This window comes from Marmota marmota, unplaced genomic scaffold (assembly GCF_001458135.2).
Source record: "Marmota marmota marmota unplaced genomic scaffold, marMar, whole genome shotgun sequence".
NCBI classification, from domain to species: domain Eukaryota; kingdom Metazoa; phylum Chordata; class Mammalia; order Rodentia; family Sciuridae; genus Marmota; species Marmota marmota.
In genome coordinates, this window is record NW_026000153.1 from 22,940,743 (window position 1) to 22,965,017 (window position 24,275).

Genomic DNA, 24,275 nt, shown 5'->3' on the forward strand with positions numbered 1-24,275 from the left:
AGATTGTATCTGTAGTACATAAGTGACTTAATGAGTAATAAGAATGGCTCCTGGTTACCTAAAACTGCCCAAACGCCCCCAAAGAAGAGAAAACAATAGCGGGCGTATGTGCCAGAACAAACTTTCCGGCCCTGGCACGGGAGATGGGGAAGTCACTTAAGGTCCGGGCGGGGCATGTTTTGTAAGGCGGGCTCAGGGGCGCGGTCAGCCTAGCCCGCTGTCTGCAGGGGCGGACTGGGTCAGAACCCTACTGTAACCTCCAGGCGTCACTTGTGGGTGACTGCCGCGAAGAGGGGCTCTCGTGGGCTGTGAGCTGAGATTCATCTCGCTCATCATTCCCTCCTTTAAGGAGTCCGGCGCATAGCCTCTAGACCACCGTCTGAGAGCCTTGTGCCATTGGAGCGAGGTCCTTGTCGCTCAAGTTGCTGTGCAAGGATAGCGCAGCTTGCTTAGCGGACCCAGGACAGACCCGTGAGTAGTCCACCACTGGGTTCTGCATTCTGTTGCGGCTTTACCAGATACTTTCTGGTCCCCAGTCTTGGTAACGTTCCATTTACCTGTAGGCGAGGTGACTGAGGCTCGCTAGGATTCTGGCGATCAGTTGCAAAGAATGTTAAGGGAGCCTGGCTGCTGGGGAGGGTGCATCGTCCCAATGTGCAGATCGGTGAGCGCGCGCAGAAGAGGGCGCACCCAGTCCACCCTCTGTCTCTCTCGCGTCTGGGCCACCCGCCGCTCGATCAGAGCGTGTGGGTCTCCTGGCGAGGATTCCACCTGGTGTGGCCGCTGAGAGGGTGGACGCAGCGCTCGCAGGTTTGGGTCCCGGAGGGTGCCAAGAGGTGATTCTCCACAAACTGGAACTTAGGCGGGAAGGGAGAGCGAGAAACCCCCAAACGGGCTTTCTTCCGGGCAGAAGAAAAAAGTTGGTGATATCAGTTACGAAGTGATGTTTTGTTTCCCAACTGCCTTTTCTTGGGGAACAAAAGATAACTTTTCATTTTGTAGATTGAACCTTCATCGTTCAAATGGATTCAAGTATACATTTTTTTTTCAACATTTACTAGAATGTCAACGCATAAATGTTGGCATCGAGTTGTCTGGCAGCTCCACAGAAAAATTTTAGTCATACTTGTTAAATGACACAAATTAATTTGCATAGAGGAGTGCGTCCCTTTATAATTCTTTTACATGGCAACCTTTTCTAAGACCTGGCAGGGCCCAGAATGGGGGAAAGGGTTCCACAAACCGGCTGGCCATTAGCAGAGCTCCTCTTTCCACTTCAGGGTTTGATCTCTTGACTCGTGGGTAACGCATCCGAAGCCTTCCGCCTCGACCTGACCACCTGTTTCCTGCCTTCCATTACAGAGCTCTGTCTGCATCGAGCTGCTTGCTCCCTTCTGACGGTGAGTTACAGAGAAACACCCTGTAAGTGTGTGGAGGGGGGCATTTCCCTTGAAGGCAGTGGAGGCTATCTTCAGGAGTCTGGATGACATTCATCTCTCTCTTTTTTTGTTTCCTTTTTTCCACCTTCCCCCTTTCATCCTTTCCTCAGTTTCCTCTTGCTGATGCCTTCTGTGTTATAAAGACCATTGGTTCCATTCTTAGGCTGTGACCTTGGCTTTTAAAAAACTTGGTGACTTCCTGAATAGAAGGAATGCCTTAAGCTGGGTATTTGCAAGCCCTGCTGGGCCATTCCCAGGGCGTGCCATTGTGGGTCCTGCCTTTCAATTTGTTCAATTTGTGCTCCAACTGTGTTTTGGCTCAAGCCTCCCCCACTTCTCAGCCAATTTTCCATTATTTCTTTCCCTTCTTTTCTTCCACATAAGTCTCATTATTTCAGATATCTTTAGTTCATTGCACATTTATTGAGTACATGGTTCTGGTACTTTCAGCTTTGGTGGGCATTAAAGTAATGTTTTAGGTAAACATAAATTCATTTTTGTATACATTGGCTTTTTGTCAAAGTGCACATTTTGGTTGGACTTACTGAACATGAATTAGTACAACTTTATTGTAAAAAGAATAAAAACAAAACCTAAATATGAAACTGAAAGTAAAACTTGGGATTTTCCTACTCCCTAGAAATAAACATTGAACACTTCTGCTTTTCTTTCCTCCCTCCCTCCTTCATTTCCTCCTCCTTTTCTTGCTCCTTTCTCTTTCTCACACACACTTTTAAAGTAAATCCATTTCAAAGAAGTATTATAAGTGTTTATATACTAAGCTATTTACACAAAGAACCTAAAAAAAAAAAAAAAAGAGTTGGGCCTGGCCACGGGTAGGGGAGTCCAGGTGGTCAAGGGGAAGGGGCCTCCCTGGGGAGACCAAGAGCCATGTGATTGAGTCTTTTACCTAAAGCTCCAACCTTGTTCCACATGCCAATCCAATAACGAGGACATGGTTTTTAGAAAAAGAAAAAGGAAGTTTTATTGCTTTGCTAGCAAAGGATCACAGGGGTACTTCTGACCCAGAGGCTGTGATTCTGCCATGAGGGGGAAGGGGGGGCTTTTAAAGAGGTGATTCAGAGGGTACATTCCACGTGTTCTGTCTGAAGTTGTTAATTTGGGAGATAGTTGTTTATGAGATCTTTTGGTGCCATCTCCAAATTTTCTTCCTATGGTGAGTGTGTGCTCAAGGACAGATAACTGTGCATAGGATGGGAAAGAAAGGTAATCCTGTTTCCCCTGAGAATAGGGAGGAGCAGGCAGAAAAGAAGAGAAAGAAACATGTCTGTTTTTAAAATAAGTTGCAGTGGCAGAGCAGCAAAACATAAAGTGGATCAACTGTTACAAGTCCTCTGGGGGCAGATTCTACAGGTCCAGTGAAATTAGCACAGGCTCTGCTTGTGTGGAGAACACATCTGGGGCCTGGATGGTTACAGACTTGTCTAGAAGAAATGGGAGGTTTCCCTCCCTCTGTGAAGTGGAAGTTGAGAGTATCATGACATAATGTTAGAAGAAATGTTTCTGAAGTCCACCCAATGTGACATCTTCTTGAAGCACTAAGGTTAAATTTACCTACTGAGCAGTTTTGGGGGTCTTTGGAGAAGTGACCAGTTCTCCAGGTGCTTTGGATGAAGGGTGGAGGTGCTGTCAGGACCTCCGATCAGATGACCCTGGACTGTTGTTGAGTTAGACCATATTTTTAAAATTGTTGCTCTGTGGTGTCAGGACCCTGCTCTGACCATTCTCTTCCCTTGGTGATCCTTTGTCCTGCCTTTCAATTTGTTCAACTTAGCCCTGGGCTTTCCTTAATTGTAGATTCCCTGGATCCATAATTTCTACCTGCACTGTTAATTGTAATCTAACAAATGCTTGCTGCCTGATATGCATTGAAGCCTCTACTATGACCTGGATTTTTGTGAAAAGAAAAATCTTTTTCACATGGTGACTGGCAAGGAGGCCCATAATCTACCTCCTCCATGGGTTGATAATGGGGGAATTTATCTAAATGGAGGGAGGAAAGCTGCTTTTGGTTAGGCAAAAAGAGGAGTGCATATTTATTTTAGGTGCCCTTGTGTTCTATGCAGGGAATTTTGAGCTTGTGTCATCATTGACTGGAAGATCTGACGTCCACGGAAGACCTTCATGTCCATTCTAGAAAATTGGGGTCAAGTTTGTAAACATTATTAGTAAAAGACTGGAGGCTCTTCTGGAAGTGGAGCTGGGGGAACTTAATTTAAGGAATCTATATGTCCAGACCTTAGCTGATTTCATGTTTTCCCATGGCCAAATTCTCTTCTGTTTCAAACCTACTTTTGTTAATTTCCCAGGCTTCAGTTCCTCCATGGGGTGATGCCCATAGGTACTTTTTCTAGAATCGTGGCACTTCAAATGAAGTTCTGTGAGCATCTTACCTCAAAAACAGCACTGTCCTTTCCAACATCCCAACTAGGAGTGAAAGTGACCTCCTCCTAATGCCTCCTCCATTCATCCCTCAGGATTTCATCCCCTAACCCCTGTCCTATTTGGATTTTCACTTCTCCTTTCAGCTGTTGGTCATTTTGATATCTCTGCTTATGCTCTGTGCCCCTCAAATCCAATTGTGCTTTAATTATATGTGGGGAAGAAAAGAACTTTCTGTACCCTCTAATGTTCTGTTCCTAGAGGCCTGCAAATTAAACTGACAAAAAACAGATTAGCAGGAAAAAAAACAACAGATTTTTATTTCACATTGGTATGCAGAGTTCATAGAAAAGAAGTGACTCCTGGAAGTGGTTAGAATTTGGGGCTCATGTACTATCTTAGTAGTGAAGAAGGTCAGAGGAGCACTTCTGGGAGAATAAATGACTTCTGAGTTGAAGAGAAGAGTGCTTTTGGAAAAACAAAATGATTTTTTGAAAAATAAAAGGGAACTCAGGAAAATAGATGGGAGATATTTTTCTGATAGGTTTTTTGTTTTGTTTTGTTTTTTAATGTATGTTTGGACATTGTGTGAATTTTCTCTTAGAATTTCCCCCATGACAATTAAGTTGTTTTTTTTTTTTGGGGGGGGGGTTGTTTTTAGGCAAATAAAGAGATTTCAGAAACTCAGGTTTCTGCTCAAAATAATTTCTATACCCTGTGTTAATAAGCTTTCTGTCATTGTGACAAATACCTTAGATAAGTCATTGAGAGAGAAAAGGTTTATTTCTGTCTGGTGTGTCAGAAGCTCCAGTCCATATGTTTCTTTGGGGCATAGTACACCATGGCTGGAGAGCCAGATGGACCGGGCATGTTCACCTCATTGTATCTGGGGAGAAAAAGAGACAGAAAGGAGGGGTCCAGGATACCAATATTCCCTTCCAGAGCGTGCCCCGAGGGTCCATTTGCCTTCCACTAGGCCCTGCCTCTTAAAAATTCCATTGCCTCCCTGTAGTGAGTGCCACAGGCTCAAGGATCAAGTCCTCAACACGTAGGTCTTTGAGGGACATTTCCCAATTATAGCAGCCACAGTGGTTTACTCTGGACCCCTTCATATGGATCTAACATGCAAATCTTTGACTGTCATTTTCTGTTTAAAAATTTTCAGGGACCCACCATCACCTGAAGGGCAATGTTCAGGATTTTTATGGGGCTACACAACTTCCTGGGGACTTGGCCTTTGACCGTCTCTTGTTGCTTCTCTCCAAGCTGAGCTGTTGCTAGATGGTTTCTTTCATCCCATCTCTTGCGTTCCCTGTCCTTGTGCCATTGTTGACACTCTTTTTCCCTGTCTGGGAGCATACTGACTCCCAGTCAAGAATCATTAAAAACTCTTGGCTGCCTTCTGGGAGCACACTGGGTTTGTGTTTGTTCTTTTCTGCTCTTTCCTTCATGGATAAAGTATGAACCTCTCATGGTGTTGGCACCTTCACTTGGCTCTCCCTTAAGTGGCCCTGTGTTGGAGTTAACTCCTGGCTTGCTGGGATTGTCAGACACACAGAGCACCAGATTTTGTGTCCTAGGTCTTTCTCATCCCTCTGTAGGTCACACATATTGTAAGAGTGAAGGGAAATCTCCCTCAACACCTCTCAGCATTCACTGTAATAAATTTAATTTTCACTGCTGAAAATTAAACAGGAGAAGTGCATTTCAAATGCCTCAAAGAAAGTACAGAACGGGGGAGTGATCCCAGGGGTGTATTTATACCTGCTTAACATTATTCACAAACATATACTCCTTTTTCTATGGGAGGGGCAGGAAGAAGGAGAATGTAGACAGTTTTGAGGGCTTATAAATGATTATTAGGGGAATGGATGGTCCTGGGAAGTCTCTTTGGAATTGGAATGAGCTCAAGAAACAGACATTATCTTGTAGAGGGAGGCTCCAGGTGTGGTTACATTCCTCAATTTCCTTAGCTAGATGATGCAATCTCACTGTGGGTTTGGAAGGTAGCTCTGTTTCCTTTGCATTCCAGTCTTTATGTACTAAGGAAACTCCATAGAGCCTTTGCCTGCACTTGGGGTCAGAGGAGCAAGACCTTTTAATTTTGTCTAGAGCAAAATTGCCCATGCTAAAAAACACCATTGTTCTGAGAAACCTAACAGTATCAAAGGAGATGCATTTTTTTAAAAAATTTTTTTTATATTTATTTTTTAGTTTTAGGTAGACTCAATATCTTTATTTTTATGTGGTTCTGAGGATGGAACCCAGGGCCTCATGCATGCTAGGCGAGCACTCTACCACTGAGTCACAACCCCATCCCAAAGGAGATGCTTTTATACCAGACAGACCCTAAACACTGCAGATACACAACAGGGGCCCAGGGCATGACCTGTCAACCTGTCAATCTCTCATTTATTTCATAGGAGTTTTCATATTCCTTCAGCGACTAAAGCAGGCAATGCTTAGTGCTTTCTGGTGTCTTACACTTAATAATGCCATTTCTAGTTATGCTACCAAAAGCACATGGTCACATGAAGTGGGCTGCATATTCTGATCAGCACATATTATTCACTGAGAGAAGCTAGATTTAGGGGTCAGAGATTCAGAATCTTACCGGAATTCACTCTTGCTGGAATTTACACTGCTATTGAAATAATAGCTATAGCTTTTTGCAGAGTCAGGCAGAAGGCAGCAGAGCCAAATCACACTTTTCCTGTGTTGCAGGAAAGTAGCTGCAGCAGGCTAATTCAATGAGGAGATTTGGCAAGATGGCTTCTGTCAGCCAAGCAATAAACAGGAAGTAGAAGATGGCCCAGGGATTAGCTCTGGGACAAGGAAGAAACTGAAAGTCTGTACTGTAAATGCTGACATAGCTCTTTGGGGAATAAATCATTCATATTATCTGTTGTTATCTGTTGGGGGATGAATGTCCAGGATACACAATAATTGTAATACAGTGAAACAATTTAAAAACAATTGTTAGAAATATTCCCCCAAATTGTGTGAATAAATTAAAACAAGATGCAAAGTTAATTCGTATAGAAGGTAGTACATGAAAATGCCTGTCAGCATATCCCCAGCTTGCAGAAGCCAAGCTACTTCCAGCCTGGATGGGGGCGTGATTGAAGCAAGTTCCCAAAGGGTTTCTTCCTGTTTCCCTAATTTGTCATTGCCTCATTTTCACTCAGCACAAAGGTCTCCTTGTGCCAGAGTATACCCTCTCCACCACTCACTGGGTGGCCTCTGGGACCAGAGGTGTAGTGTGTGCTCCTAAGGGCATGTCAACTCTTGGTTCTTGTCCTGTGTGGCTCCTGCTGGTCTAAGGGGAGACTAGGACTTCTTCCCTCACCTCCTCTGGTCTTTAACCTTTCCATGGATGGTGGGGTGACCATAGAGTCTCCCTTTCACACCTAGGACCTTTGGTGGTAAAACGGACATCTGATAACTAAGCTGGGTAAACCCTAACACCCCCAGCAGACCTGCATCGTGGTCACCCAACCTCAGTTACTTAGCAGGGAACTTTCCAGGGGAGCATTGTAGAGGCCTGCAGCTCTCCACCTGTGCAGCTCCTAAACAAAGCCTCCCTGAGCCACTAGGCTAAGGGACGAGGAGATTAGTCTTTGGAGGAGTCAGAAGGAGGAGGCTGCGAATGCCAGGGTCTCCAAGGGATTCGAGAGGGCAAACAGCAGGTGCAGGAAAGAGCAGAGGCAAGAACTGGGTAAGGGAACTGACTTTTGGGCTGATTTGTTTTGTCTGAGAGAAACTGGCCCTGGGGATTCTAAATCTCTGCAGGACCTCCAAACCCAGCTTCTCTCAGTGAATAATATGGGCTGATCAGAATATGCAGCCCACTTCATGTGACCATAAATGGAGTGGTAGATTCCAGGGAGAAGTCTAGGCCATCTGGCTGCTGTTGATGATCCCATTCCAATGGTGCTCTTTTCCAGAGCCAGACAACTATGGAAGTCTGGTTGTTGGAAAATCTGTTTAATGGATGCTGCAGAAACTCTGAAATCATGACTAGACTTCTGTGACCCAGGATCTTATTCTGAGGGGCAGCCTGGTGGACCATTGCCATCACTATACATGATATAGAAAGCCACCTATTCCTCACTTCTGCTCATTCATAATGGTCCTTCCCTGCGCTGTGCTGGACCTTTGGTTCCTGGTGATACAGGGTGAGAGGTGGTACCTTTTTAAATACTCATTCCTGGGCTGGGGATATAATTAGTGGTAGTGTTTGCCTAGCATGTTCAAGAGCAGAGCAGGGGTTTTATCCCCAGCAACACAAAAACAATCAAAACCAAAAACATAAAAGAGAAGGAAAGAAAACCCAAAACAACATATTCCTTTTTTTTAGCTTCCCTTACCTGGACTGCAGTAAGGTTGAGATTTCCAAAGAAGAGTTTGGCAAATGCCAAGGTAGAACAAAGCTAGATGGAGAAAAAAGACAGGTGGCAATTGCAGGGACTTTTTTTTTTTGCTCCAGATTCAGCTACTATAATTTTCTCATTTTCAAAATTTACTGAAAATGGTCAGTATCAATTGGGTCCTTTTGGGTTTTAGTTGGGGATAAGAAACTGGTGAGAATCAAGGGTAAGAACCATGTTGTGGGAACATCAGCCCTGGGCATAGGAAAATGGTTTCGCCCTGCAGACTTCTACTGGCCATCTTTATGAACCATGGCTCATTGAGGGCTTCGGTTTCTTTCTCTCTGAAGCAATCCTGCCTTTCCTGCAAGGTTGTTGCAGGAGTTGAAAGGTGTGGCAGGTGCAAGGCACTCAGATTTATTGCTTTGTGAGCTGAGTTCAACATGTGAGCCTCACCGTTCTCCAAAGTGCTCTGGCAAAACTGCCCTTGTCGACACAGTGAAATGTTTTGGGAGTATTTTATACCTAGTGTGCTCCAGTAAAACAACTGCAATTCTGCATGTGCAACCCTCTCCTTTAGGCTTTGCAGGGGAGGCAGGCCAGTGCACTGAGGCACATCAGCTCAGGCCCTTTGCTCTCAGGGGGCCTTTGCTTGCTAATCACTTTTTTAAAAATTGCTTTTATTTTTTAAATACATGACAGTGTAATGCATCACAATTCTTATTACACATATAGAACACAATTTTTCAATCTCTGTATATAAAGTATGTTCACACCAATTCATGTCTTCATACGTGTACTTTGGACAATAATGTCCATCACATTCCACCATCATTGCTAATCCCATGTCCCCACCTTTCCCCGCCCACCCCTCTGCCCTATCTAGAGTTTGTCTATTTCTCCCATGCTCCCTCTCCCTACCCCACTATGAGTCAGTCACCTTATATCAGAGAAAACATTCACCATTTGTTTTTTTGGGATTGGCTAACTTCACTTAGCATTATCTTCTCCAACTGCATCCATTTACCTGCAATTGCCATGATTTTATTCTCTTTTATTGCTGAGTAATATTCCATTGTGTATATATGCCACATTTTTAATCCATTCATCTACTGAAGGGCATCTAGGTTGGTTCCACAGTTTAGCTATTGTGAATTGTGCTGCTATAAACATTGATGTGGCTGTGTCCCTGTAGTATGCTGTTTTTAAGTCCTTTGGATATAGACCAAGGAGAGGGATAGCTGGGTCAAATGGTGATTCCATTCCAGGTTTTCCAAGGAATATCCATACTGCTTTCCATATTGGCTGCACCAATTTGCAGTCCTACCAGCAATGTATGAGTGTGCCTTTTTCGCCCACATCCTCACCAATACTTATTGTTGTTTGTCTTCATAATAGCTGCCATTCTGACTGGAGTGAGATGGTATCTTAGAGTAGTTTTGATTTGCATTTCTCTAATTGCTAGAGATGATGAACATTTTTTTCACATATTTCTTGATCGATTGAATATCGTCTTCTGCAAAGTGTCTGTTCATGTCCTTGACTTGCCGATCACTTGATCCTTCTCTTCCCCCTGCTGCCTGTAAAACTTGGAAGAGGATAATAAGTGTTATAGAAGGGTAAGGCAGAGGGGTGTGGTTTGTAGTGCCAATGACTTTCTAATTATACCTGGGCTGGGAAAGCAGGAAGTGGGGACAGACTCTCTAAAAAGTGTGAGATCCATCTTTGGCCTGTTGGAACCTTTTTTGCCATCTCCTTTCTGAAATTAGTAACCCTTTAAACACATACACAGGCACTGTACACATTTGCACCATCTAAATGGTGTAAATGCATGAGGACGTCCACTTCTTGGCACTGACTTTCCACATTCCTGAAATCTGCTCATGACCTTAATTCCTGTTGGGTACATTCACTTGTTTTGTGCAATGTTTTGTCCTTAGGGTCCTGCCACAGTGACAGCATGGCGGCTGCAAGAGCTGAAGCAAAGGAACATGAAAACTCTCACAAGTAAGGCTGACCCATGCAAGGTTGGGAAGGGTTGGGCTGGTTTTATTGTATGCTCTGAGCCACTCATCTTTCTAAGAGCTTGGCATATGTGAATGCATTTGATTCTCATGACACAGACTGAGAGCTGAGAGGTTAAGGGCTTGAAAGTTTCTTAATTCAGGTGATCAAGACCTTCAGCGTGGGTGCTGGGGTTTCTGCTATTAACGCTCTGGACATGTGGTCTCAGTAGTCCAGGCAGTTCAATGTTAACATTTGTGAATTTTGTTCTATACGCAGCCACTTTTCTTAAACAAAATTTCCTGCTCATCTCCTAGCTGTGGGATCTTAAATGTTTTCCTAATTTCCTTCTAATTTTTCATCTTTCTATCATATGCTTTTTCTTCTATGGATATTGGGGATTGAACTCAGGGGTACTAGACTACTGAGCAACATCCCCAGTCCTAATTTGTATTTTATTTAGAGACAGGGTCTCACTGAGTTAATTAGTGCCTTGCTTTTGCTGAGGCTGGATTTGAACTCTTGATCCTTCTGCCTCAGCCTCCTGAGCTGCTGGGATCATAGGCATGCACCAGGGTGCTTGGCTACCCTGTGCTTTTAATGACACCTCTTTTAAGCCTTTAAGTTTGGGCATTGCTAACAAAGCAAAAATTTCTTATCTTTGCCTGATTTCTACATGGACTTTGTGTGTGTGTGTGTTTGGCATTGAACCAGGACCTTGAGCTTGCTAACAAGCACACATGCAATCACTGAAATGTAACCCCAGGTCCTATTACGTGGACTTTAAATCAACTGACTTTTCTAATTTCCTCACCACCTGATTGTCTATTACCTTTGCTTGGGTTGCCTGGGGTGGCCTCCTGTCCTGCTTTTGTGGGCTCAATAGTAGGATCTCGATTAATAATATTTTTCAATGAATAAAATAATAGAATAAATCAAGATAAATTCCCTTGGAGTTGCATATAGAGTAGAGAAATATCTTTCTAAGTACTATGGCTCTGACATGTTACTTTAAGGTACATGCCAAAAGTTATATATTTTAAAATCATTGCTAGTCTTTCAAAGTTACACCCTGTTTCCTTTTCCTGCTCTTTCTGGAACCAAGAATAAAAGAACATTTTCTATTTTGAAATAGGTGGCCAAGTTGTTATCATCACATCCTGTTGTGTCAAAGTTTGTGCTTTGTCCTTCTGTTTTATGTACTGTGTTCCTAACATCCTGAGGGAGAAAGGAACCATGGTTTCCATTGAACACAATTATCACTGAAAGAGTATGGAGACTCCTATGATGGTCAGAAGTTCAGATTGCCCTATAGAAAAGAAAGGCTTTTTGGGGAAATCTAGGAATACTCTTGGATTTGGTTCCTTGAAAAATATCCGTTTCCCCAAGTAAAGTGAAACCTGTGTCTGAAGAAGCAGGAAGCCTTGTCAGGAAGAGGTGGACTCAGGGCAGGTGGATCTTGCATGCCCTTTCTGAGCAAGGTTCCCAGCACTTGTGCCCAGAGTGCCATCTGCATATGGTTGGCACATCAGGAGGGATTGACAGCTGAGAGTTGATCTGCTGGCCATGGCTTTCTCTGATGTATTTCCTAACACTTGCCCATGAGACAGTCAACCATCCCCCACTCCCTTTATGAAGATCTTCCTCTCTCTTTAGTCTTTTATACTAATCTTTTCTCTGTTAGCCTTTCAAAAATGTTCATGTGTTGAATTAAGCTGGACAGCACTCTAGGGGAATGGACAGGAGGGGAAATTTGAGAACATGAAAACAAGAAGCAAACTGATGTAGGTAGAGGTAGATGTTGTCATTGATGCTGACTGCCAGAAAGAAATGGAATCAACAGGTAGAGAAAACAGAGAAGGTGTTTCAACCTTGTTTTGCGTGTCTGCTTGAGCTATTGGGGATTCAGATAAGTAGGACATGGTCAGGGCCTCCAGAAGTTTTTGTTACTGGAGATAATTATAGTTCTTATGTTAAACATAAAAATAATTTTTTAATAATGAAATATAGGTCAGGTACAATGCATCCTCTGGAGAGAGGGAGGATGGATGAGGTCTCAGGGGAGCGCCCCCATGTTTAACGGTATAGGTGTTCCTTGACTTACAATGGGTAATGACCTCTTAACCATTGTAGGTTGAAAATACTGCAAATTGAAATACATTTAATACACATCACTTCCAGCTTAGTAACACAGCACACCATAGAGCATGGCTGACCAGGAGCCCAGGAAGCTGCCGCTGACCATTACAAGAGAGGATTGTACTGTGTATTGTTACTTTGGGAAAAGACCCAAATTCATAACTCAAAGTATGGTTTTACTGAATGTGTACCACTTTCACACCATCATAAAGTCAAACCATCTGCCTGTGGTTTAGCAATATGAACCCCATCGTTCATATTGCCAAATCACAGGCAGCTGAGAACATTGCTCTCTCTTGCATCCTTTTTCTTTTCTCTTGAGTTAGATTGAAAATGAAACATATCAGTAAGGTCTGGGCAAGAAGTCAAGATATAGAAGGGGAAAAAAAAAACAAAACAAAACAGAAGGCCTGATTGCTCTGAGTTCAGAGCACCTTGGTTTCCTTCAGTCTCAGCACTAGCACACACGATTTCCCAGCAATGTTTGGGGAGGTGATGGTAAAAAGCCAGGCTTTAAATTCTAGGAATTTTTGTCATAGGATCAGACTTCTCTTTTATGATACGTAGACCTGCTCACAGATGCTAGAGAGGTGATGGTGACAGGCTCATGATACTATGTGTTTATCAAGTTTTTGCAAAGGTGTTGCTTTTGAAGTGTATTCCCATGCCATCTCTGGGAATCAGAGGCAGGCATTGTGAAGGAGTCATGTTGAAGGTTGGCTCTGAGGGACTTTGGCAGACAGTAGGTGGAGCTGTCGAGACCTGGGACACCTGTTTCTGTACGTAAAGCTTCACTGGAACACAAAGACACTCATTTGTGTGTTGTCCGTCTTGCTTTCACGAGACAATGGCAGACTTGAGTCATGACAGAAACTTAGTGATCTGTAAAACTATATTTACTGTCTGGCCAAAAAAGCTTGCTGACCCCTGTTCTACAGCAGCAGTGTGCTGTCACAAAGAAATGTAATGTGAATCAACATACATGTTCTCTAGAATGGCTTGTAAGCCATTCTGAAAAAAAAAAATAAAATGGATGGAAGTCTTATCTCACTACTCGTAATAGGCACTACATGGGTGACGTGGTAGCTAGTGCATAAGAAAATGAAATTCAAGGCATTAACTTTTGGGTGGTAAAAATAGAACTTCTTTTTTCTATCTCTGACAATCTTTCTTATGGTAAACACATTACTTTTAAAATAAAGTTATATTTATGTATCAATGAACTGTATTGGGATAGCAACTGGCTATACTTTTTGTATGGGGTGATTTAACATTTTGATCTTTATGCTGTTGTGTATTTTTCTGAATTTTCCTCATTGTCTTCTAATAGTGGCCCTGGGAACAAAGAGGAATTATGAGGAAGGAGATGGGGAAGTGGGGACTTTGACAGTGTAGTGTTGTCTTATCCCCAGGGTCTGCCTGTGCTCCTTCCCCAACATGTGCCTCACACATCACACTCACATGTGGCACTTCTGTGATGATGCTGGATATTGGAATTGATGTTATATAAACCCTCTATTTTCTTATTTTCTAACAGCAACCGCCTTATCCAACTTGCAAATCCACATGTAGCAGCAATGAAGGAAGATATTCTCTATCATTTCAATCTCAGCACTAGCACATGTGATTTCCCAGCTATGTTTGGAGATGTGAAGGTAAAAAGCCAGGCTTTTAATTCTAGGAATTTGTCTTAGGATCAGCCTCCTCCTTTATGATATGCAGACCTGCTCACAGGTGACTGAGAAGTGACTGGTGACAGGCTCATGATGTTATATTTTTCTCAAATTTTTACAAAGTGTGATTTCTCAATCACCATATGAATAGCAAGTGAAAAAGAAAACTATTCTAAATACTTTCATACTGGCTTTTAATTCATCTCTTAGAATATAATTGAAACAGTATATAAAATAAACTTAATGCCTGTAGTTCCAGGTACTTGGGTGGCTGAGATGGGAGGATCACTCAAGTCCAGGAGTTCAGAGCCAGCCTGAGCACCATAGTGAGAACCCACATCAAAAAAATAAGTAAATAGCTGAGTGTGATGGTGCATGCCTGTAATCCCAGTGGTTGGGGAGGCTGAGACGGTAGGGACACAAGTTCAAAGACAGCTTCAGCAATTTAAGGCCTAAGCAACTTGGCGAGACCCTGTCTCAAAATAAACATTAAAAACAAAACAAAACAAAAAAAACAACCTGGGGGATATGGCTCAGTGGTAGAGTGCTTCCCTAGCATGTGTGAGGCACTGAATTCGATTCTTTGCACCACATATAAAATAAAGGTCCATCAACAACTAAAAATTTAAAAAAAACACTTAAAATTTATTTCTTTAATCTTCCTAATCCTTAAACTGACTTATTTGCTTTTTGTTTTTTTCAAAACAAATATTTTCTTATGTGACAAAATAAAGTTTTTACTTTTCTGAGAGATACCAACTGACAATAGCTAAAGCTTCCTAAGTTCCTACAAGATCCCTGGCTCTTCATGCATTGGCCATTTGACTTTCAGGGGACCAGGTGAGAGGGAGTAATTTGTAGCCTATTTTCCAGGTGAGTTGTGGGACTCTGGTCACACAAAGAGGTGGAGGGACAGTGAGGAACTCACACCATCTTAATCCTGCTCATTCCACAGCTGGGCTGCCTTCCACAGTGCAGGGAGCCTGAGCATGCATGATGTCTAGAATTGCCCTATCAAAGAGCAAGAGTCTGGGCCCTGCATTTGTGGAGTAACTGTGTTGTGCTACAGGGCTGCCTGTGCTTAGTCCCATACCATTGCTTGGATTTCTAAGTTCATGCATGGTTTGTTGGTGTTATCCTGGGTTTCTTGGATTTCTTGGATTTCTAAGTTCCTAGATGACACCAACTTTGAGGACTTATGTTGTACACAGTGCACTCATGGGGTCTTTCTTATATGGTTACAGTTTGTGTGTGTTGGTGGGAGCCCCTCCCGGATGAAGAAATTTATCAGATACATTGCCGTAGAGCTGGGCCTTGACCATCCAGGAGAAGAGTACCCCAATATCTGTGTAGGCACTGACCGCTTCGCCATGTACAAAGTTGGACCGGTGCTGTCTGTGAGTGTGAGTATCTGGAGACTTAGTCACCTGAGTGAAATTTGGACTTTGTGTCTAGGCTCTGCAAGGCCTTGCCCCTGTGCACACATAGCTAACTGGTCCCTAATACCTGCTTAGTGTAAAAGCTGGGAGCAAATTCAATCCTTAGCAGCTGGGATACACAGATAAACAGAAGGAACTCAGGCTCCTGCTCTTGAGGCTCAGTCCCTTGGAGAGATTATGTACATAAATGTAAATATAAATGCAAATACACACAGCTGTCCATACAGTGTGTGGGTGGCAGGTGCAGGGAGTACATGAGCAGAGTGTAGAAGGGGTATCCAGCCCTAACCAGGGTATTAAGGAGAGCTACAAACACCAGGCCTTCTTATAGTGAGTTACTTTATAACAAATTTTTGCTTATCAATAAGAATGAACACAGAAATCTCTAGTATTCTACCAAAGAAATCTTCTCATTTTTCAGTTTTGATTTCCTTTGTCAGCAGCAATGTAAATGAAGAGCTACATAGTTAGCAAATGATAGCCCTCCTGTTGAGACATGCATTCCTAATGTTCTGGTTAGATGAGACCTCTAGCAATATCCTCTGTCTGGAACATATCATAGAGGCAAGACATCATTTAATTATAGAGAGTTTAGGAAAGCATTTCTTGTGTGTAGACACTGATAAATTCTCAAAGGGACCCTTCTCCCATAGGGCTGCAGGAACAGCATCTGCTCCTGTGCTAAGTGCATCCCAGTGAGGGGTAGAAGGTATGGCTGCAGGAGTGTCTTGAAAAGTCAGGGGGAGGTATGCAGAGAGACCCTTAGAGGAGGAAACACCGTGCAGATTCAGAAAGTGATCTGATGTTGGGGACTGAGGGATCAGCCAGTTACCTAATCTGAAACAGAGAGGCTAAGGAGAAAAGCAAAAAAGTAAAACTTTTAGCTGGTGTGTGGGTGGTAGGCAACTGTGCAGGCTTCAAATGCCAGAAGGAGCTATTTGTTACTCAGCAGTAGCAGCTGTTATTTTCTGCTGAGCTTCTGGTTCTTCTACTGCTCCTGCTTAACAGGTTTTTACAGATCATTGGGCTCACATATAAAGAACTCTCTGTACACTTTAAGTTTCTTGAAGTGTTAATAGTGTTCATCTTATTGTCACTATGATGAGTTTATTAGATTGAAGTACGAGACACAAAAGGTCAACCAGAATAAAGTAGTTCCCCCTAACTCACAGGAGATAAGTTTTAAGACCTCCAACCCCAGTGGACATCTAAAACCCAGGAGAGCACCAACAAACCATGCATGTGATGTGTTTTCCTATGCATACACACCTATGATAAAATTTAGCTTATAAATTAGGTGCAGTAAGAGATTAACAACAATCACTAATAAAATAGGAAAATTACGATAATATTTTATAATAGAAGTTTCTTCAATGTGGTCTCTGTTTCTCCAAATATCTCATAATACTGTACTTTTCTTGTTGTCCTCTGAAACTGAAATTATGGAGTGCAAACCCTCCAATGGGGCAGGGGTGCTGCTGCAATAAGAAAAGTGCAGTCTAGCATTCATCTTTGGCTTCTCTCTGATTCCAGCATGGGATGGGCGTTCCTTCCATTGCAATCATGTTGCATGAGCTCATCAAGTTGCTGTACCATGCCAAGTGTTCCAACGTCAGCGTCATCCGTATCGGCACTTCTGGTGGCATAGGTAAGGGCTGCTCTGTGAGTAGCAAGGGGCCAGAGCCCCTGTAGCAGCTCCAGCATGTATGAGGTTTGGTACAACCTATCTGAGATTTGTTCAAGAATAGATTAATAGGAGGCAAAAGAAACTTTTTTTTTTTTTTGGTCTCACCCATTCTCCCAGCCTGAACCCCAGAGATCACAGCTGGGAGTCATCATGCCAGGAACCTGCAGAAGCTTGTCCTTCTGAAGCTACATAATTCCTGTATTTTTATTTGCTTGATTCTCTTTATTCTTTCTAATCCTTCCTCTCTGCCTCTCTCCTCTCCTGTGCTCACTCTTCCTCCTCCTATTCCTGAAAGAATTTGAAATACCTTATGAGCAAACCAGCAAAAACCCAAAGAGGGAAGGAAAGGTAGAATGCAAACCTCAGGTAAAAGTCCTTAAACTAGCCCAAAAATTCTCAGTTCTCAGCCTGTTTTAAAAAAACAAAAACAGGATTTAATGAGAAACCAAAATGATAAAATTGTTAAATTGTCTCTTAGTCCCTTTCTGTTGCTAATAACACAACACCACGGACTGGGCGGATTGTAAAGAGAAGAGATTAATTAATTTGGGCTCATGGTTATTGTCCAAGGTTGTTGGTGATGCCTTCTTCTTTCAGAGTCCCAACATGGTGCAGGGCATCATCATGAGGTGAGACACAGGATAGGAGAGAGACCTAGCCAAACTAGGCCATGAGATGACTCATTAGTTTATTAATTGCCGTGAAGGAATCAATCTTTCATGAGGGCAGAGCACTAATCACCTCTTAAAGGCCCACCTGATCCCACCTCTTAATATCTCATAATGGGGTGTACATTTCAACAGGAGTTTTGGAGTTTGGGAGGGGAGACGACATACTCAAAGCAGAAGTCCATTAGGCTTTAAGTAAGCTGTCCCACTCTCTCAGGTCCCAACACTGTGCCAGTCTTCCTACTTTCTGGCACTTACCACTCCCAGTAAGGAGATAGAGCTAGTGGAAAGAACCTGAATTCACTGCAAGGCAAGTTTAGTCCTTAGGTTAGCAACTAGGCCCCTGCAAATTGTTCCTGACTGTCTAGCTCTGGTTTCTCTTGGGTTTAGGGTAGTGTGAGAATTTAATTTTTTTTTTTTTACTTAGATAAGAGACTTATTTTAGACCCTAGATCTTCTGAATATACAATTGTTTCTTGGTATATGAAAAGGATTGATTCCAGGATCCCTGACATATACCAAAATCTCCAGATGCTTCTCTTAAATAAAATGGTACAATATTTGCTTGTAATATAATCTACATATATCCTCTCACATACTTTTTATCATCTCAGGTTACTTATACTACTGAATACAGTGTAAATGCTATGTAAATAGTTGTTTACACTGTGCTATCTAGGGAATAATGACAATAAAAAAGTCTGTAGGTGCTCAGTACAGGTGCAGTATTTTTTCAAATATTTTTGATCTGCAGTTGATTGAATCCAAAGGTGTGGAACCTAGGAATATGGAGGGCTGATTGTGTTATTTTTTCTTTTCCTCAGATAAAGATATATGCAAAATCTGTGTTTGCGTGGTTATAATTCCAAGTTTAAAGAAAAGCATATCAATGGCCGTGAGCCATCTCTGTCTTACAAACTTAATTTCTGGTACCACCAACCAGATATTTGGGACCATGCATCTCATACCAAACATCTACTAAGAGATCTTGCAAGTTATTTTTGAGTTTCTAATACAGAGGGACTGTTAAAGTTTATGACCAGAAGTTTTTCTGTGAGAATTAGTATAGAATGTTCCCTCAATTACCCCATAAAAATGGAAATTGCAACGAGAGAACAAGACCCAAAAGTATTGGACATCATTGATGATAAAATGTGAGATGGTATTTTCACAAATCTCAAAATATGAATGGGTGGGGACAAATATCATCACCTATTTAGGAAGAATCTCAGGGCTACAGGCAACTGAAAAACCTGAGCACAGAGTAATTTCAAGACAGCCAACAGGAATATCTAGGAAAAATGTGGGTCTAAAATGGAACCTACCACCTGCCATGAGGGAAGGGTGATGCTGAGACCTGAGGGTGCAACATCTCAGGCCCCATGAACAACCAGGGCTCAGGGTGCTTTGTTGTAGGTATAATCTCAAACCTGAAAAAAACTGCTGATGGAAGCTCAGCACTGACCACCATACATAGGAGGGGCAAGGGGAAGTTCTGATACCTACCATGGGGAAGCAGAACAGCCAGAGTTGGCCACATTTTAAATGTTTCACAAAAACAACCAGTGTGGGAGCTTGAGAAAAGTTATCCTGGTTCATTCATGCTTCCACTGTCACTTCAAAATAAATATCAGGAAAGGATCATGTTTGTCTTAGTCCATTGGATTACTATAACAAAAATAACCAGAGTTGCATGGTTTAGACAAAAGAAATTTATTTCTTACAATTCTGAAGGCTAGAAGTCTAAGATCAAGGTTCTGGCAGGCTGAGTGTCTGGTGAGGGCCTGCCTTCTTGATCATAGATGGTGTGTCCTGGATGTGTCCTCACAGGGTAAAAGGGCTGAGGCATCTCTCTGGGATCCCTTTTCTAAGAGTGCTAATCCCATTAATTAGGGCTTCACAGTCATGACCTAATCACTTCCCCAAAGCCCTGCCTCCTAAGGCCATCATTGCCTTGGGGGTGAGAATTTCATTATACAGATTATGGAGGGAGACAAACTTTCACTCCACAACAATGGTCAGATCCCATGGAAAGCTAAATATGGTGGTGCACACTCGTAATCCCGATGGCTTGGGAATCTGAGGCAGTAGGAATGTAAGTTCAAAGCCAGCCTTAGCAACTTAACAAGGCCCTAAGCAACTTAGCGAGACCCTGTCTCAAAATTTAAGAAAAGGCGGCGGTGTACTGGGGATATGGATCAATGGTCAAGTGCCTCTGGGTTCAACTTCTGCACCCAAATAAATAAATAATCACATGGAAAGCTATTATAGGACAAAAGAATAATGAGCAGAATATTATTCTTACAAACAAGAAAATTTTCCAGGAAGGTATGCCCAGAAACAGACACAAAAATAGGACCTAATAATGCATCAATCGCTGAGGAAAATCAAGTTGGTCAGGGACTGGTTATTACTGAAGCTAGGGATGTATGGAGAGGGGGGGTCTCATACTATTATTTGCTTTTGTATTTCTTGAAAGCTTATATAATAAAATACTACAGAACATTAAGTTGTTAGTGTTAAACATTCATTCATTAATTTAGGAATTAAATACATTACAATCACCTATATTATAGAGCCCAGACAATGGTAAAAAATAGCAATGTCTAGAAGATACAAATATTTGACAAAGGGCATGGAGGTTCCTGGCAATGTCTATATTTTATTTTGTGCTTCTCCATATGATTATGTGTTAATTACTTATGTAGTCAGAAAAAGCTTTTAGTGGGAAGCGGGTTGTAGTGTATTTTTGAGCACAGTTCCAGATCCTTTAGTACTTTCGTGTGCCAATGGGTCATATTCTTTTCTCCACATTTCTGCTGAGCACTGTCCCATCTGCCATGCGCAGCCATGTCATCTGTTTCTGTCCTTAGGTCTGGAGCCTGGCTCTGTGGTCATCACCCGGCAGGCAGTGGATGCCTGCTTCAAGCCAGAGTTTGAGCAGATTGTCCTAGGGAAGCGGGTTGTTCGAAACACGGACATGGATGAGCAGTTGGTGCAGGAATTGATGCAGTGTTCTGCAGACCTGAAGGAATTCACCACAGTGGTGGGGAACACCATATGTTCCTTGGACTTCTATGAGGGTAAGACGATGGGTGAGGTACCTCTGGTCCAGATAGCCCTAGTCTGTTCCCTGATCCTGCCCTGGATGGTGGGCTGCTCTCTGGGTGAGGATGTCCATACATGGGCTACTGTTCCAGCTGCAACCTTTTCATGTTGGCTACCATGGTTGATTTGAGTGGGCACATAGGTGGGCGATGGGTGGGCCCCCATCCCCATGTACTGGAGGTGGCACACTGCAAGAATGCAGTAGGAGCTGACACCTATATGTGGTTCTCATGTCTCTGTGTGCTGCAGGGCAAGGCCGTCTGGACGGTGCCATCTGTTTCTATACGGAGAAGGACAAGCAGGCCTATCTACAAGCGGCCCAGGCTGCAGGCATCCGGAACATCGAGATGGAATCTTCAGTCTTTGCCTCCATGTGCAGAACATGTGGTCTCCGAGGTAGGAGGGCAGGTTATGGCCTTGGTCTCTTCCTCTGTCTCTGCTCTGCTGGCTCATCCAGAAGCCCCACTAAGGCCCTTCCTCCCAAGACTCCCCAATACTGCTTTCTGACTTCTTGTAACCTTGCCACAAGGTAATTTCTCACCTAGGTGGCATTCCTGGACCCATGTGTACAGTGTCCTTTGATTGTCACACACAGAATGCAAGGTTCCTCAGTGTGTCTGCAGCAACTCCCCACATTACTGAGAGGGATAAGAAAGAGACCTACCTTAGCTCAGACTGTGTTGCCATATAATATGATCCCTCCATGCTTACCAAGAGCTTGGCTCTTGAAACTCTTTAGCTTTCTGATTGTGGCTAATCCACCCCCACATTCCTAGTCATCTTCAAGTCCAACTCCGCCTTCCAGAATGCCCTATATCCCTATCACCTAACATGTGCTCTTTGGGGTGGTATAGGGCAGCCAGGATCTGGTCCTGGGATTGGACTGGGAATGCCTTTTGGAAACAATGGGAAGAGGCAGGAGGAGCCCTTGAGGATCTTTCTCTCTCCTGCTGCATCTGCCAACACATCACTGTGGCTGGTGCTAGAATGGACCCAGCTTCCTGGTGGGTAGCACAATCAGCTCCTCTGAGTTCCCTGGTCCTTCCTTCATGTCAGTGAACTAACCCAGAGAGTTGGTGCTCTGCCTTAATGTTATCTTTGCTTTTTGCAGCGGCCGTGGTGTGTGTCACCTATCTGGACCGCCTGAAAGGGGACCAGATCACCAGCCCCCACGAGGTGCTTGCTGAGTACGAGCAGAGGCCGCAGCGACTGGTGAGCCACTTCATCAAGAAAAGTCTGGGAAAGGTCTAAGGTCCTTCCCTTTCCCTCGAAGCACAAGCTCCTGCAATTATTGGACAATAAAACCGTTGTCCAAAATCCTCTTCTAACTTGGAGTATGCTTTACATAAGGATTAGGGAATTGGACTTCAATTAGGCGGTAAGGAATCATGGATTAACTACACACAGATTTTATTAAAATTTTGTAACAGCATTTTTAAAGGTGTTTTCCTGCTTTGGAGTTTCCCCCCACCCCCATACTCATGAATGTTTGAGTTCTTTCTGGGGAAAATTTTTAGACTTGTTAAAGTTTTTTATAATTGTAGATGGTCAGAATGCCTTTATATCATTTGTTATTTTTTATGTGGTGCTGAAGATTGAACCCCATGCCTCACGCATGCTAGGCAAGTGCTTTGCCACTAAGCTACAGCTACAGCCCCTCTGATGTATTTTTAAACTTCAGTTCAGTTGTCTCTTGATACCTCATACCAAAATCCATGGATGCTCAAGTGCCTTATATAAAATGGTGTAGCATTCGCATATAACCTATGCAAACCTTCCATATACTTAAATCATCTCTAGGTTACTTACATTTACTACAATATAAATGCTATGTAAGTAGTTATAGTGTGTTGCTTAGGAAGTAATACCAGAAAAGCATTTTCATTACAAATTTTTTTTCCTGAATTATTTTCAGTTCTTTGTTGGTTGAATCCTGGGGTGCAGAAGCAGGGATAAGTGGGGACTGCTCACCACTTGTAAGGAGAGACTACTGAAAACCAAAGAGCAGATGCAAGGGGTTGAGAAATAAATGCATATATACATGAGTACAGATGCAGTTTCCAAGTTCCATTTAGGCAGATTTCTGGAAGCTTCTACATTGGCCTGGGCTATGTCTGCTCCAGTGAAGGCTGATGCCCTCAACTTCTCACCCCAGCACAAGCCCAGGAGCTAGATTTACATCCTTTGTTCTCAGGCCACCCTCATGTGCTTCCCTGTCTTCCAATTCCTAAGTGCCCCCAGATTTCAACTCGATATCACAATGCCCTTTGGGTGCAAAACAATGTGGCTAGAAAACCAGGTAATGTCCATGTGGTGGCTCCCTGCAGTCTCAAATCACACTGACCCATTCTACTATGTAGCTCCTGCCACCTGCTGTCTGGGCTAGATTCCAGTGTCCTGTAGATGGCCCTTATTCCTTTGTATTTCACCAGTCACCTGGGCTGGGCTGAGGATGCAGATGGGGTAGAAACACCCCAACACTTAGGGGACCTGCAGGCTAGTCTTTTCACACCTCAGTCCATGCAGGTGTAGCCAGAGGTCCCCTTGCCCATCTTCCACCACTTCCTGAGAGAATATCTTTGATAAAGCAGAAAAAAAAATCTAAAAAAACAACAACAAAAAAATGCAAATAACCTGTTAATAGAGGTGATTTAAGACAAAAGAGGAAGCTATTATTAGAAAGGGAAGGGCTGGGGAGTTATTGCAGAACATGTTGACTGAGCACTTTCCTCTGGGATGGGGCCGATTTACAGCGACTTCTGTAATGAGGTTTCCTTCCTGGGTCAGCATGTCTCCCATTCCTAACATGTGTTAATGGCCCAAGGCAGAATGCTGAGATAGGGAGCCAACTCCCAGCACAGGGGAAAAGGCCACTGCACACCCTATCACTTGCTTTTATTCTTGTTTTGAAGATTCATTTCTTTTCTTTTCTTCTTCTTCTTCTTTTTTTTTTTTTTGCATTGAAGATTCATTTCTAATAGTAGAAACAGTATTGAAAAATTGAAGTAGGTGCATTAACACAATACTATTTCAGCTTATCATGCTAAACGAAATAAGCCAATCCCACAAAACCAAAGGCCAAATGTTTTTCTCTACTATGCAGATGATAATTTACAATAAGGGGTCAGGGGCATTAGGGAAGAATAGCATTACCTTAGATTAGGTAGAGGAAAGTGATGGGAGAGGAGGGGAGGGGACTTGGGGTTAGGAAAGATAGTAGAATGAAACAGATATTATTACTATCTATATATATGTGACTGAACGACCAATATGATTCTGTAACATGTACACTCAGAAAAATGAGAAATTATATCTATCTATGTATATCAAAGTACATAAATGCAT

The 24,275-nt window shown here is 42.9% G+C and overlaps 1 protein-coding gene across 14 annotated transcripts; it reads left to right on the plus strand.

The window, feature by feature from the left end:
* Positions 1 to 218: 218 nt before the first annotated feature.
* Upp1 (uridine phosphorylase 1) lies at positions 219 to 23,948 on the plus strand. 14 transcript variants are annotated; one of them, XM_048786588.1, is made up of 9 exons: positions 219 to 471; positions 1,281 to 1,422; positions 10,153 to 10,219; positions 13,893 to 14,010; positions 15,273 to 15,431; positions 17,001 to 17,115; positions 20,696 to 20,905; positions 21,180 to 21,326; positions 22,042 to 23,948. In XM_048786588.1, exons 3-9 carry the CDS (start codon positions 10,173 to 10,175, stop codon positions 22,179 to 22,181), a joined length of 936 nt encoding a protein of 311 aa, XP_048642545.1. In that variant the 5' UTR covers positions 219 to 471; positions 1,281 to 1,422; positions 10,153 to 10,172; the 3' UTR covers positions 22,182 to 23,948. The 14 variants fall into 14 exon arrangements, with proteins under 14 accessions (XP_048642545.1, XP_015345796.1, XP_048642546.1 ...); XM_015490310.2 differs by having other exon boundaries at positions 1,281 to 1,400; XM_048786589.1 differs by having other exon boundaries at positions 1,363 to 1,422.
* Positions 23,949 to 24,275: the final 327 nt, after the last annotated feature.

Coding starts and splice junctions, on each gene's coding strand:
- Upp1 (XM_048786588.1), top strand. CDS start 10,173: ATGGCGGCTGCAAGAGCTGAAGCAAAGGAACATGAAAACTCTCACAA. Junction 14,011..15,272: donor CTATGTTTGGAGATGTGAAG/GTAAAAAGCCAG, acceptor ATATGGTTACAG/TTTGTGTGTGTTGGTGGGAG. Junction 20,906..21,179: donor TTCCTTGGACTTCTATGAGG/GTAAGACGATGG, acceptor TGTGTGCTGCAG/GGCAAGGCCGTCTGGACGGT.